The 15039-nt window shown below is 37.3% G+C and overlaps 1 protein-coding gene across 4 annotated transcripts in view; it reads right to left on the bottom strand.

Annotated features, from left to right (window-relative positions):
* CDK13 (cyclin dependent kinase 13) overlaps nt 1-15039 on the bottom strand; it is a 121145-nt gene that overhangs the window by 89389 nt on the left and 16717 nt on the right. For all 4 annotated transcript variants that reach the window (XM_072791639.1, XM_072791641.1, XM_072791640.1 and 1 more), the window contains exon 2: nt 3256-3915. In XM_072791639.1, coding sequence (XP_072647740.1) covers nt 3256-3915 — 660 coding nt within the window. The remainder of the gene's footprint in view (nt 1-3255; nt 3916-15039) is intronic.

Raw genomic sequence — 15039 nt, 5'->3', positions numbered from 1 at the left:
ACTATATTTAAAAATAAAAAACATCTATATAGCCAAAACCAAAACAAATACATGTGAAAGATAAGCAAAGACTCTGATAAGCAAAGGTCAAGATTCCTAACATAAGAAGCACCTACAAATCAATTATAAAAAGGAAAATAGTATTAAGGAATAGCATAAGATATAAACAAGTCGTTCACTGGAAAAAATAAATAGCCAATAAATATTCAGAAAGATGCAATAATAATAATATTAATAATATTAATAATATTAACTATTAATATTATTATAATCAGAAAAATGCAAAATTAAATAATTACATATTTTAAAGACTGTATAAATTGGTAATAATCTTATTAAAGTACAATTTGGGGGCACCTGGGTTGCTGAGTTGGTTAAGCATCTGCCTTCAGCTCAGGTCATGATCCCAGGGTCCAGAGATCAAGTCCTGCATTGAGCTTCCTGCTCAGCAGGGAGTCTGCTTCTCCCTCACCCTCTGCCTCTTCCGCCCCCTACCCCCTACTTGCACTCTCTTGTGCTTTCTCTCTGAAATAAATAAATACAATGTTTAAAAAAATAATAATAAAATGTGTATACTTTAACCTGGTAACTATCCTACAAAAATTGCTCTCACATAAAATATTAATATAAAAAAAAGTTTGATAGCAAACAATTATAAATCTAAGTATCCCTTAATCAATAGCAGAATAGTTAATAAGAGAATGATTTATTCATTCCTACCGATAGGAATATTGAATGAACCTCTTATCTATATACCAACATGGAAAGATCTCCAACACACTAATTAAAAAGACAAGGAGTATTATGCATTACATGCATAATCAAAAAAAATTTATCATATAAAAATATATACTTTAAAATTACCATGTTAAAAAAATAAAATAAAATAAAATAAAATAAAATAAAATAAAATAAAATAAAATCTACCATGTGATTTTTCAGAGAGTAATAAATCCCAGGTCTAGAAGAGAAGCAGAGTGCAAAGTGAGCCTAAACTAGGAAACATTAAAAAACAAATAGGTCATGTTAAAGGACAAAGAAGTCAGCTTAAGGGAGTTCCTACTGGCCAAGGACATTTGCAGCACCAAAAAGAAGAGTGACTCGTGTTGAATCCATCTTTCACCGCACATGTTAGTAGTAGCATACTGGTCTTAAAAACTTCTATATTCAAGGACATCTGGGTAGCTCAGAGGTTGAGCATCTGCTTTGGCTCAGGGCGTGATCCTGGAGTCCGGGGATCAAGTCCTGCATCAGGCTCCCCAAGAAGCCTGCTTCTCCCTCTGCCTATTCTCTGCCTCTGCCTCTCTCTCTGTATCTTTCATGAATAAATAAGTAAAACCTTTAAAAAAAATTCTATATTCATGAAACGTATGAACACATTCACAGAAAGAAGAGCAGAGACGTAACAGAAAAGCAGAAGAAACAAAAAAGGTGGGTCAAAACATTTTCTTAATGATAAGCATGACATGTACCACCGTCTCAAAAACAGATGCACAAAGAATACCCTCCTTAAGCACTCACTCACTTGTACATATCTTGAATTCTTGAAAATATCACCTGTAAAAATTTATCTCCAAAGCATATATGAAAGAATAAAGTAAAAAACAACCAGTTTCACTGGGCCAGAATTACTGGATTAAATTTTTAAGATTTTACTTGTTTATTTAAGAGAAAGAGAGGGAGAGTGCATAAGGCAGGGCAAGTGGACTCCCTGCTGGGTGGGGTATCTGACTTCTGGCTCAATCCACAGACCCCAAAATCATGACCTGAGCTAAAGTCAGATGTTTGAGCCACCCAGGCACCCCCAGAATTACTGGATTCTTGTAACTGGGTCATTCTCTCATTAATGAAGTGACTCAGTTCTGCATTCATGCCTCTGTGGATGGAGAGTTCATTCCCGGACTCATCAAAATTACAACTCATGGGCAGCCAGGGTGGCTCAGCGGATCCAGGGCATGATCCTGGAGTCCCGGGATCGAGTCCCACCTTGGGACCCCCGCATGGAACCTGCTTCTCCCTCTGCCTGTGTCTCTGCCCCCTCTCTTCTTCTGTGTTTCTCATGAAACAATAAGTAAAACCTTAAAAAAGAAAAATTACAACTCACTACTGTTATGAACCTTCAGTGCTCCTAGAGAAGAGTCAAACCTGTAAATACCACAATTACAGTGGTAATTGAAGAACCTACACACCATTTTTATCCACTTATTTTCAAATTCTATAAAGATGTCAGCTAAGAGAATGGCTCATATAGTTGTTTTTTAACAGAAAAATGAGGGGAAAACAGCTATAATTTTAGTTTCTCCATAAAAATAAAAGTGAAAAAGATTAAGTGGTATAACAGATACTACACAGTAGCGTAATGCTTCCATCCTAGCATACGTTTCAGAAATATTCTTAGAACTGCATTTACTTTACTCACCCTTATCTTCATTAAAAAATGTTTCAAAATTAAAAAAAAAAAAAAACCCTCATACCCCCAATATTCACAATAGAAATCTGTAAACATGTTAAAGGAAAACATAAGCACATTATGGGTTTTCTGTAATATATAGTTAATCTCAAAAAAAATTTAAGAGTCAAGAGAAGTCTAAAAAACAATAAATTCATAAAGCTACCCAGACAAGAGAAGTCTAAAAAACAATAAATTCATAAAGTTACCCAGAGTGATAAATCTGTAAAACCTCTAAAGAAACCTAAAAATTACCAATATACCTACTTTGTATCACCCAGGGAAGAGTCCCTCATAAATTGTCCTGTTTCTTATAGTATCATTAAGGAACAGTTATGCTAAAGAAAACACAGTACTGGCATTTCTAATTCCCAAACTCAAGCTGAAATGGACATTGTATCCCAAGGCAACAGCAAATTTCTTCTGGAATTCTAAGCATTAACTCTAATTGTGTCATCCTACAAGCAATGTGCTTCAGTTTAAGGTGTACATAATAAAGATAACTTACCTTTTTTTTGTAACCTTTTTTGTGTGTGGGGGGGTGGGAAGTCAGATAACCTCTCACTTCAGACTGTCTTTTTTTTCTTTAAACCGTCAGTGACAGGGACACCTGGGTGGCTTAGCGGTTGAGCGTCTGCCTTCAGCCCAGGGCGTGATCCCAGAGTCCCGGGATCAAGTCCCACATCAGGCTCCCTGCGTGGAGCCTGCTTCTCTCTGTCTGTCTCTCTCTCTCTCATGAATAAATAAATAAAATCTTTAAAAAATAAAAAAATAAACCCTCACTGACAAAACTTTTTTGCACTTACCTATCAGTGTCTTTATCTTCAGGCAGCATGGGAGGCAAAGGTAACGGTGGTAATGTAGAGGTCACTAAAGCCACATGTTGCTCCTTCTCCTTGGCTCCTAAGCTTGGTGTAAGTGGTTTGGTTTTCTCTTTAAGAGATACTGGTTCATCCTTTGTAGCAGCAGATTTACTCTCCTTCCCAACTACAACTGCTTTCTTGGTGGCTTTATCTACAATCAAATTATTATCCACCTTTGTTACCTGAAGAGGTGGCTTTGTTTTTGCCTTGTCATTTTTTAAAGTTCCACCACTTGAGGGAGAAGGTGCATGTTCAGTTTTCAGTTTCTTCACATCCTTCACATGGTTGGTTTGTGATGCACCGGCCCCAGTCTCTGTGCTCCCTTTCGTAGGTGTAGAAGTGTTGGAAGCTTTGGCAGCTTTGGCAGCGGCCTCAGCAGCCTTTGCCGCTTCTGCAGCTTTCGCCGCTTCTGCAGCCCTTGCCGCCTCGGCAGCCCGGGCTTTTTTATTCTTGTTCAACTCAGCTGCCAGGCTACTCTTCAGAGTTAGTGTGCTAGGAGAAATGCTAGAATGACGACTTCTGGATCTAGACAATCTGTGCCTGCTACGAGATCTTGAATGCCTAGATGAATACGGGCTTCTGCTTCGGGATTTAGCTGAACGTCTGGTGGAAAATAATGAAGATTTAGTTAGTAATTCAGAAAAGCTTAGTATGAAATTTATACAAACTGTGAACTCAAGCCTGTGAAAGTTTATTTAATTTCAAAATCATAATATAGTTTGTGGGAGGATTTTTAAAAACAGAAAATGCTTTTAAGCAAACGATTCTCTGTCGCTATAATTTTCCTGGAAATAGACCTATTATCTTGATCTTGGTCTAGCTCATGAATGCTCAAAGGTGAGACTAGATGAAAGTAGATCTCTGTGAGGAGAAATACTCTAAGGAGAAAAAGCTTGACGGGATGAGCACTGGGTGTTATGCTATATGTTGGAAAATCAAACTCCAATTTAAAAAAAAAAAGTGACAAGGCATCTCTGCTGTCTTAGAAAACAGAAGTATGCAACAAGGACACGCCAATGGTAGAAGGAGCAGGGTGCAGTCTGACCCATCTTTCACCAGGGAGACCACCTTTACACCTGAAAAGCATCCTCGTTCCCCAAGTTCAGAAGTCAGTATTGTCCTGTCTAAAGCAAGAGTGAAAAAGATAAATGCCTGTTACAAGGCAGTAAATACAAACGGTCTCTAAATTTTAGAAACTACTTCATAGTGACTGTGCAATTCACTTCTCAAAACTTATTAGTAAACACAAAAACTATCATATATTTAAAAGTATGGTGGTGGCAATCAAAATCCCTATAAAACAGATACAGCACAGCAGCATGTGAAAGGAAGCTCCACACCTTATCAAAACTAAAAACAAATACTCACAAGACAAAGACATTATGATAGTACTTTGACAGGTTTGCCAGGTCTCATTTTAATGCTCACATCAACCCCAGTTAATAAGTATCTACAGTTTACAGATTAGAAATTTAATCTAAAATATTATGTTACTTAAAATCAGTCCCATATTCATCAGCAGTTGTACTGGTAATTATCTTTCTGCCACTACCCTATTCCTACTATACCATTCTGCCCAACTCTGTGTCCAAGGAGGCTAACCCCAACAGACGCACCTTCGGGGTTTCAGTGCTGTCACTGGCAGATCAGAAGGTAGAGAAATACTGGATTATTTCTTTCCAGCACCCTCCCTCCTTTTGGTCACATTTTCTGACACAAGCTTTGTCCCCCTACCACCATTGCTCCTTTCAGGCATCCCCTTTTCACAGCTCTCACCAGGCTCTACCTACACTGTATTTTCCTTGCCCCTTTAAGCTTCCCCCCATAACTACAGAAAACATCCCTTGTGGTTTCCCTTTCCACCCCTATCTCTGCAGTCCTTCATTTAATAAATCTCTTGCGCCATCTCAGTTGGATTGTTTCGTTCTAGAACCTTGCCTGATATCTAGTGGTATGCCATCTTAAACTATAAAGTAGGTTGGTCAACACAATAAACAACTTAATACACTGTGAAGGAGATAGCTCCTGTTGAAATTCTAAGTTACAGGGAGAGGGTAAATGAAGCAAAGAAATTCCTAGGAACCCATAATTAAAATGGGAAGAGAGAAAACGAAGGACTGGAAATTTTGTTTATATCTGACATTAACAGAGCATGGAGGAAAACACTGAGAAACATCCTACAATTCTACTATGAAAACGAAACTATGATTAGGTTTAGGATAAACTCAAATACAAATTCAACTTCTCCCTCATTCTTTCAAGAACATTTCAAAATGTACTAAGGGCCAACTGGTATTCAGCAGTTGGCATTTCGTATAAGCTCCATACTTTATATAACACACTATTTTAGATGAATGGGAACACGTTTTAGAAAACATTCAAATCTAACACTTGCTTATCATTAAATATTCATATGCACCAATCATCAAAATTACCAATAAGCTTACTGATATTTGTGAAAATGAGAAGAAATGTTTTGTTAAACATACAGTGGTAAACATCTTAGACAACTTTAGTATAGGAACCAAAACTGTCATTATATGAAATAATCAGCCACATTTTTTATTTCTTCTCCCTGCAGACTCTTTGACCTTAAAACAAGTCTGATTATGTCATGCCTCTAGAGCAGCAGAAAGGTACACAGCAGGAGAAAGCAAAGAGACTATCATTCATCAGAGGTAACAGCACAGAAACTTCTGTTAAATTAACTTTCCTACACTGGCAAGATTCTGGTCACCAATTTCATACAGACATATAAATTTTACTTAATTGAGAGATTTATGACCACTAAGTTTTACCTAAGAAAAGAGACATAAAGATATTAGGTAAAATCCCAACACAATTAACTCCCCTGGCCTATTAAATTATTGTTTTCTAGATAGAATCTAGATAACCATTATCAGCAAGACTTAAAAGACACAGCCTCCAACCCTCTCCAATTCCTCTCTCTTCAAAAGTTCCTTAACGTTTTAACTTCATGTTCTAGTAAACATGTACTCTCACATAATGCATATTTACTAGTTAATGTCAACAATATATTTACAGCTTATAACATGGTTTGGGAAACTAAAATCAAACATAAACACAAAATTCAAATTTAGGTCATTTTTACTAATAATCTTCAGCCATACAAAGTTATGAGGGTAGAAGTGTACCTCTAAGACTACATAATGAATTATGAAGTCTTATTAGTAAAAGAACTAAAACAGATGGTAAATAGTCCTTTTTAAAAAAAAAAAAAATTATTTAACAGAGAGAGAAAAGAGGGAGTGAGCGAGAGTGGGGAGAAACAGAGGGAGAGGGACAAGCGGGCTCTACACTGAGCACAGAGCCCAACCTGGGGCTCAATCTCACACCACCAAGATCACAACCTAAGCCAAAGCCAAGAATTGGTCACTTAACCAACTGAGCCATCCAGACACCCAGCAAGTCCTTCTTTTAAAGGTAAGATTTTTCTTCTTTTTAAAACTTTTTACTGGGCAACCCAGGTGGCTCAGCGGTTTAATGCCGCCTTTGGCCCAGGGCATGATCCTGGAGACCCCGGATCGAGTCCCACATCAGGCTCCCTGCATGGAGCCTGTTTCTCCCTCTGCCTATCTCTGCCTCTCTCTCTCTCTCTCTGTCTCTCATGAATAAATAAATAAAATCTTTTAAAAAAATTTTTTTAATAAAAATAAAAATAAAACTTTTTACTAATATTTCTATACTGTAAAATCTGCAGTGAATACACATTAGCTGTTTGTTTTCAATGTTTTTAAAAGATGACAGTATCTCTTTAAGAAGTTAAGAAAACTTTCTATGTTTCTAAGGTTTCCAAATTCATACAAAACAAAGCAGAACCACAATAAAAACTCAGTATCCTGACACTCAATTCATTAGTGCTCATTGTTAATTAGGTTAGTGTTCCTTAGAAAGAGAGCATGGTGTACTTATTCACTCAACTGTATCACACAATCTAAGAGTCCAGGTCTTCTAAAATGGTGCCAAATTAGCAAGCACTGATTCTTAAAAATTTTACTATGATAATAACTGATCTCTTATTATATAAAACAATATTGATTAGTACTATCCAAAAGAACTTTCTGGAATGAAGAAAGTATCTTAAGTAGGTTCTAAGCTCAGTGTGAGCCGTGAGCCCAAGTCAAAAGTCAGCAGCCCAAAGGACTGAGCCACCCAGGGGCCCCTTATTTCACATACTAATAACAGTTATATCCATTTCAAAACCTTGTTAATTAGGTATAAATATGCTTTCCATGCAAGTAAGGTCCAACAAATGCTAATCAATAAATGTGATGTACCACATCAACAAAATGAAGAATAAAAATCACATGATCATCTCAGTAGACGTACAAAAAGCATCTGACAAAATTCAACATCATTTCATGATAAAAACTAAGCCAACTGAGTACAGAAGGAACATACCTCAATATAATAAAGGCCACTTAAGACAAGTCCACAGCTAACATCATATCCTCAATAATGAAAAAATGAAAGCTTTTCCTCTAAGATCCGGAACAAGAAAACAATGCCCACTCTCCTCACTTTTATTCAACATAATACTCAAAGTCCTAACCTGAGCAATTAGGCAAAACAAATTTAAAAAACAAAAGAAATTAGGGAGCCTGACTGGCTTTGTGGGTTAAGTGTCCAACTTTTGATTTTGGCTCAGGTCATGATCTCGGGGTCCTAGGATCCAGCCCTGCTCCTCGATATGCAGTACATCTGCTTGAGACTTTCTCTCTCTCTCTGCCTACCCCTACCCTGCTCACATGTATTTATGTGTGCATGCACATGCTCTAAAGTAAATAAATCTTAAAAATGAAAGAAAGGCATCAAAATCAGAAAGAGATAAAATATTCTATTTGTGGAAAACCCTTCCAAAGATACCACTAAAAGGATGCCAGAATAAACAAATTCAGTAAAGTTGCAAGATACAAAATCAATAGTTCACCCTGGAACAATGCAGGAGTTAAGAAAGCCCACCTCCTGTGCAGCTGAAAATCTGTAAGTTTTGACTCCCCAAAAACTTAACTATCAATAGCCTTCTATTCACTTAATCCCTTAATGGTAACATTAACATTAGGTTAACACACATTTTCTCTGTTATATGCATTACATACTGTATTCTTAAAGAAAGCTAGAAAAAAGAAAATGTTATTTTTAAAAAATCATAAAGAAAATACATTTACAGTGCTATGTGTCTGGCTACTGAAAGAAGAATCCGTGTATAGGTGGACCCATGCTGTTTAAACCTGTGTTCTTCAAGGCTTAATTGTGTTTCTGTACACTAATAACAAACTACTGAAAAGAGAAAGTAAGAAAACAATCTTATTAAGAAAAAAAGAAGAAAACAATCTTATTTACAAGAGCATCAAAAAGAGTAATATACTTGGGACACCAGGGTGGCTGAGCAGTTGAGCATCTGCCTTCAGCTCAGGAGGTGAACCCAGAGTCCCAGGATCGAGTCCCACATAGGGCTCCCTGCATGGAGGCTGCTTCTCCCTCTGCCTGTGTCTCTGCCTCTCTCTCTCCATGCCTCTCATGAATAAATAAAATCTTTAAAAAATTTTTAAAAAGTAATATACTTAGGAATAAATTTAATCAAGGAAGTAAGAGAAACTGATAAAGAAATTGAAGAAGGCGTAAATAAACGAAGATATTCTGGGCTAATGAAATGTAAGAATTAATATTGTTAAGATGTCCATACTATGCAAAGCCATCTACAGAGTCAATGCAATCCCTATTAAAATTCCAATGGAAAAAATAAAAAAATAAAATAAAATAAAATTCCAATGGCATTTTTTAAGGTTTTATTTATTTATTCAGAGAGAGAGAAAGTGTGTATCCTCTTACCAATCTTACCTCTTACCAACCTCTTATAATCTTTCAGTTATAAGATTAGTAAGGTGTGTGGATCTAATGTATAATATGGTGACTAAAGTTAACAGTATTATATAATTGAAATTTAAAAAATAGAACTCAGGACGCCTGGGTGGCTCAGTGGTTAAGCGTCTGCCTTCAGCTCAGGGCGTGATTCGGGGTCCTGGGATCGAGTTCCGCATCGGGCTCCCTGCATGGAGCCTGCTTCTCCCTCTGCCTGTGTCTCTGCCTCTCTATCTCTCTCATAAACAAATTCTTAAAAAAGAAGAAGGAAGAAGGAAGAAGGAAGAAGAAGAAGAAGAACTCTAACCCAAAAAAAGGTAAATGTAGGAAATGATGGATCTACTACTTAACTTGATTATGGGAATCCTTTCACAATATGTACTTGTATCAAATCATCAAGTTGACACTTTAAATATAACTTTGTCAATTAGATCTTTTTTAAAAAAGATTATTTATTTATTTATTTATTTATTTATTTAAGAGCAAGAGAGAAAACAAGCGGGCAGAGTGGGGAGAGGGAGAAGCAAGCTCCGCTGAACAGGGAGACTTGACTCGGGGCTCGATCCCAGGATATTGGGATCATGACCTGAGCTGAAGACAGATGTCGAACCTACTAAGTCACCCAGGTACCCCTAATTTTGTCAATTAAATCTTAATACAACTAGAAAAAAATGCTTTCTAAACTGAAGAACAGTAAATATATAAGCACTTTTTCAAAAAAAATCTGTCTTTCTCAATCATGTTTTGTTACCTTCTCAGTCAAAACTAAAAATTCCTATGTAATTTGCCACAGATTGGTATTAGAATGGCTCAATTAACTTATTTTTTTCGTTTTTTTTTTCAATTAACTGTTAACAGTACTATGGCAGCCTCTTAAATTCATCTACTTCAGATCTTCCTTTCACGCTATCTAATCCATATGTAATGCAAACTGAACACCTTCCTCTAACATCTACTCCATGCAATTCTGTAATTTTAATTTCACCACTCTCCTCCATCCATTTACTCATGCTAAACATCTTCCCAGATTCCTGATGCCCATACCATACTCTACCAATTGCCTTACTTTATCAGTTCTAACTCTACATTCCCTTACACCCATGCTTCTATTCAGGTTTCCTACTGCTGCTGTAAAAAAAAAAATGACCAAACAACACAAATTTATTATCTTCTAGTTCTTGAAGGTTGGAATTCCAAAATCAGTCTCATTGGGCTAACATCAACACATCACCAGGGCTTTGTTCCTTCTACAGCCTCTTGGGAAAAATCTATTTCCTTGCTTTTTTCAGCTTCTAAAGGTACATTCCTTAGTTCTCAGTCCTCCAACAATCTGACCACTGCTTCCTTTATTACATTTCCTCTTCCTCTGCTCTTATCCTCACATGGCCTTTTCTGACTCTGCTGACCCTCTTGCTTCCTTTTATAAAGATCCTTATGATCACAATCCAGGATAATCTCTCCATCTCAAAATCCGTACTTCACTCCCACCTACAAAGTCTCTCTTGTCATGTAAGGTAACATACAGGTTCACAGGGACATCTTTGGATGGGCCATTATTTGGCCTCAGATACCCTCCTATTCCTCAAGTCCCCTGTTCTGTTTCACACTTCATTACCTCCCCTCAGGGCTACCTTATCATCTTAAAAAAATCTCCATATCTAATCTTTCTCTGCTCCAAGTATTTCTACAGACACTATGACCAAACTAATCCTCACTGTTCAGTGAATATTACAAGTCCCAAATTCACTCACTTTCTATTTTTAGTAGCTATTCCAAACCTTCACAAGCTATTCCAAACCTTTCTGCCTATCTTTAACAATTCCAAAGACAAGAGTTCTTAACATCCCTCTACTTCTATTTTGCAAGGAAACACACACACACACACCCAGAAGTTATGAGGTGTGTCTCCTTAATCTGTATTTCCATCTACCTCACATTTTACCTCATCACAAAATAGAGATTTTTCCTCTTCCTACCAAAGACTAACTCTTGTATACTGTCAATGCCGTACTCTCCAGATCTTATTTTAAAGAGTGTGGGCCACAAACCAGCAGCACTGGCCTCATCTGGGAGTTTGTCAGAAATGTTGTAAATCAGGCCCCAACCCAAACCTTCCGATTCAGAATCTTTTTTTTTTTTTTAAAGATTTTATTTATTTATTCACGATAGACATAGAAAGAGAGGCAGAGACATAGGCAGGGGGAGAAGCAGGGTCCCTGTGGGGACCTGACGTGGGGATTCAATCCCTGAGCCAAAGGGAGACACTCAACCGCTGAGCCACCCAGGTGCCCCCAGAATCTTCATTGTAACAAGATCCCCATTAAAGTTTGAGATGCTCCTCAATGACTACTCCATTACTTGAGACTTCAACCCTTTGCTATCCATTTACTATTTCCCCTCAAGGATTAAATAATCCAAATCTCTAAAATCTTTTAAAACAGACAAGAAAAAACAAGCAAATAATGGTACTTTGCTATCTCTTTCTCTCCTACCAATTACTGCCAAATTCTCATACATACACATCCCCACATATCCAGCAAACCATGGTAATTTGGCTTGTATCCTCACTGAAATTACTAAAGTGACCAATGACCTATCTTCAGGGTGGAGGAAGTATCAATACCTGTGATGACAATGCTGATCACACCCTTAAAAACACTTCCTAACCACTTTACTCCCTATTTTTTCCTGATTATTTTCTTACTTCTATAGCTACGTCTCAGGGCTCTCTTGAGATTCCTCTTCTTCACTAAGTTCATCCACCCACAGCAATTTAATTATGCTATGCACAGTTTAAATTATCAGCTAAACATTGATTACCCCAAGTTATCATCCTCACGCCCAACTACCCTACATGCACCTTCAACACAATACAGATAAAACTATTAAGCTTCCTCTACAAATCCACCCCTTTTCTTCTTAAATACACCCTCTTCTAAGGCAATGGCAGATTCTGATATTCTGAAACAGCAGAGGCCCAGAAATCATTCTGTATTCCACATGGTCCTTTTCTTCTTCTTCCATATCGAATTGATCTCCAAGGTCAGCCAATTTTACATGTTAAGCATTTGGACAGTTTTCCAGGCTCTCTGTCCCCACAGCTATTCTTTCTCATTAGATCCTCAACATCTCTTACCTGGTCTAGTACAACTATCTCCTCTTCAGGTTCCCCACCTCATCTCTATCCTTTCCCATTACTCTCTTCACCACCACCTGAATCTTCCAGTTATCCCTCTACCAAAGCTCTTAACAGCCTTGCACTGTATACAAAGATCTCGTCCAGCCATTCCAAAACATATAAAGTGTCAGGCACAGAAGCTTCTCTCACATTCTCTATCAAGCCTTCCCTCATTAGGCCAGAGAGGCGGAGCTGTTCCTCATCCTATGATCCTACTACACTTTGTCCAACCTCATTCAAATAATAATTAGACAATCTGTCTTTTCCCACTAGACTAAAAATCACTGTACCTTCATAGCCCTAACTAGCACAAATCTGGTAATGAGAGATCCTCAATAAATATCTGCAGAATTAAGTATGCTGGTGAGGGCATTCTACTGAATAGAATTCCCCTTCCTTAGCCTAACATTAAGGTGCCGCAGGATGTGTCTGGTTCTAACCTACCTTCTCTTATCAAGTTCTGATTCTGCCTAATACTACCATGCCTTTACTCCCACAAACTCACTTACTGTGAACGTTCTCTTCCTATCTTCTACTGAAGTCCTATCCATCTTTCAAGGCATAGTTCAGGAGTTCTTACTTACCCATAAAGCCTTATCACCAACTCTAAGAAAAGAAGGTTCTCCCATTCTGTGATCCCCCCCAAACCCCACTACTTGGGCTTTATCTGCATACTGCTTCAGATTTAACCATTCGTAATTTTGTATTTTAGATAATTTACCACATTGTCTATTAGACTACATCCTCTTTGAAGAGCAAAAATGAGGTCTAATCCACTTTTTTATCACCCCTTTAGCATAATACCACACAGGTTTTTACTGAATAAACAAACATACCATATTGAAAATCACAGTTTACAAAACCCTTCTTTTTTATTTTTTTTAAAGATTTTATTTATTTATTCATAAGAGACCAGAGAGAGAGAGAAAGAGAGAGAGAGAGAGAGAGGCAGAGACACAGGCAGAGGGAGAAACAGGCTCCATGCAGGGAGCCAGACACGGGTCTCGATCCCCAGTCTCCAGGATCACACCCTGGGCTGAAGGCGGTGGTCAACTACTGAGCCACCCCAGGCTACCCTACAAAACCCTTTTATAGACATTTTTCATTTGACTTGCTCTTCATAGCAACCAAGGTATACAGAAAGGAGATGAAAGAACTAAAAAGAGACTTAAGAAACTTATTTAGGGTTCAAGAGCTATAAAGAGGTAGAGTCAATATGAAGACCAAGTCCTCCAATTCAAAGCCAGGCACTATTTTTTGCGACCACATCATACTATATATCCTTCCCCTCCACTGATTTATTTTTTTTAATAAATTTATTTTTTATTGGTGTTCAATTTGTCAACATACAGAATAACACCCAGTGCTCATCCCGTCAAGTGCCCACCTCAGTGCCCGCCACCCAGTCACCCCCATCCCCCGCCCACCTCCCCTTCCACCATCCCTAGTTGGTTTCCCAGAGTTACCCTCCATTGATTTAATTCTTCTCTGTCTTTAAGGGTCAAGTTAAAGTCCCATCTCCTCTGTAACAGTTAAAGTCCCATCTCCTCTGTAACTTCCCCATTTGCTGAAATCACATAACCCTGGTGACATACTGCTTTGTACTTTATTCTTTATCTCTTAAAAACATAAACTGGATTATGCCATGCCTTTGCTAAATTTCTACAATGGCTTCTCACTGCATATAGAATAAAAATTAAAATCTTTATTGTGAGCCATAAGACCCAAACTGCCTCTCATCTTTATTATACACTTCTCTTCACTCAGTGAGCTCCAGCCACACTAGCCTCTTTTCTGGTTCTTCAAAAAGTTATGCTTCTTCTTGACTTGATGTCTTAGCAATACTGTTTTCTCTTCCTGGGATGCTTAGATCATCATGTAGTTGCTCTTTCTTGTTATTCAGGGATCTATTTATTTATCAATACTACAGTGAGACTCTCCCTCATCAGAAAGATAAATGAGCATGTATCATATACTTCTCTCTTTCCACCACTGTCTTGATTATCACTATATTCCCAGTGCCTAGAACTATGTCTGGTGTGGAATAAAGAATCAAAAGGTATTTACTGAATTGATGAATAAAAGAACAAAGAACATGTTTATCAACTACTTTTCTAAATGCCGCCCACAAACCACAAATATTACCAGAATGCTTTGTGTAATTGCTATCCAACCAATTAGCTAATAGGCATAGATCCACTGATGAAAGTCTACTTAAAACTAAAAAGATTATTAAAAAAAAAAAAACTAAAAAGATTTAGAAGACAAAATAACCCTCAGCCAATTAGCTTTTTCATATAAACATTGAGATGAATTCATTATTTTTCCTAACAACCAAACATTTTACATCCATTATCCCACAGAGATTTAATGAGTAAAACTAGCTTTTCTACTGTAAAACTATCTCCATTTCTTATTAGTAACTAGACAGACTTCTTGATTAAAAAAATACATAGTCACAGAAGAAATACAAATGGACGGTATGGAAATTTAAATGTTTCCTTCTCTCTCATAACCAGAAAGGGCAAAATAAAAGGACGGTAATAAATTTGCATCCATCAGAATGGCAAAAATTGGAATTTTGAGAATATCAATTATTCATGAGAATGCACAGAAATGGTCATTCACATAAATTATAAGAAGGAATATAAAATTGCACAGCCTTT

This window comes from Canis lupus, chromosome 21, assembly GCF_048164855.1.
Source record: "Canis lupus baileyi chromosome 21, mCanLup2.hap1, whole genome shotgun sequence".
In the NCBI taxonomy this organism is placed as follows: Eukaryota; Metazoa; Chordata; class Mammalia; order Carnivora; family Canidae; genus Canis; species Canis lupus.
Note: the sequence above shows the minus strand (reverse complement) of the source record. Positions and strands in the feature narration are given on the sequence as shown.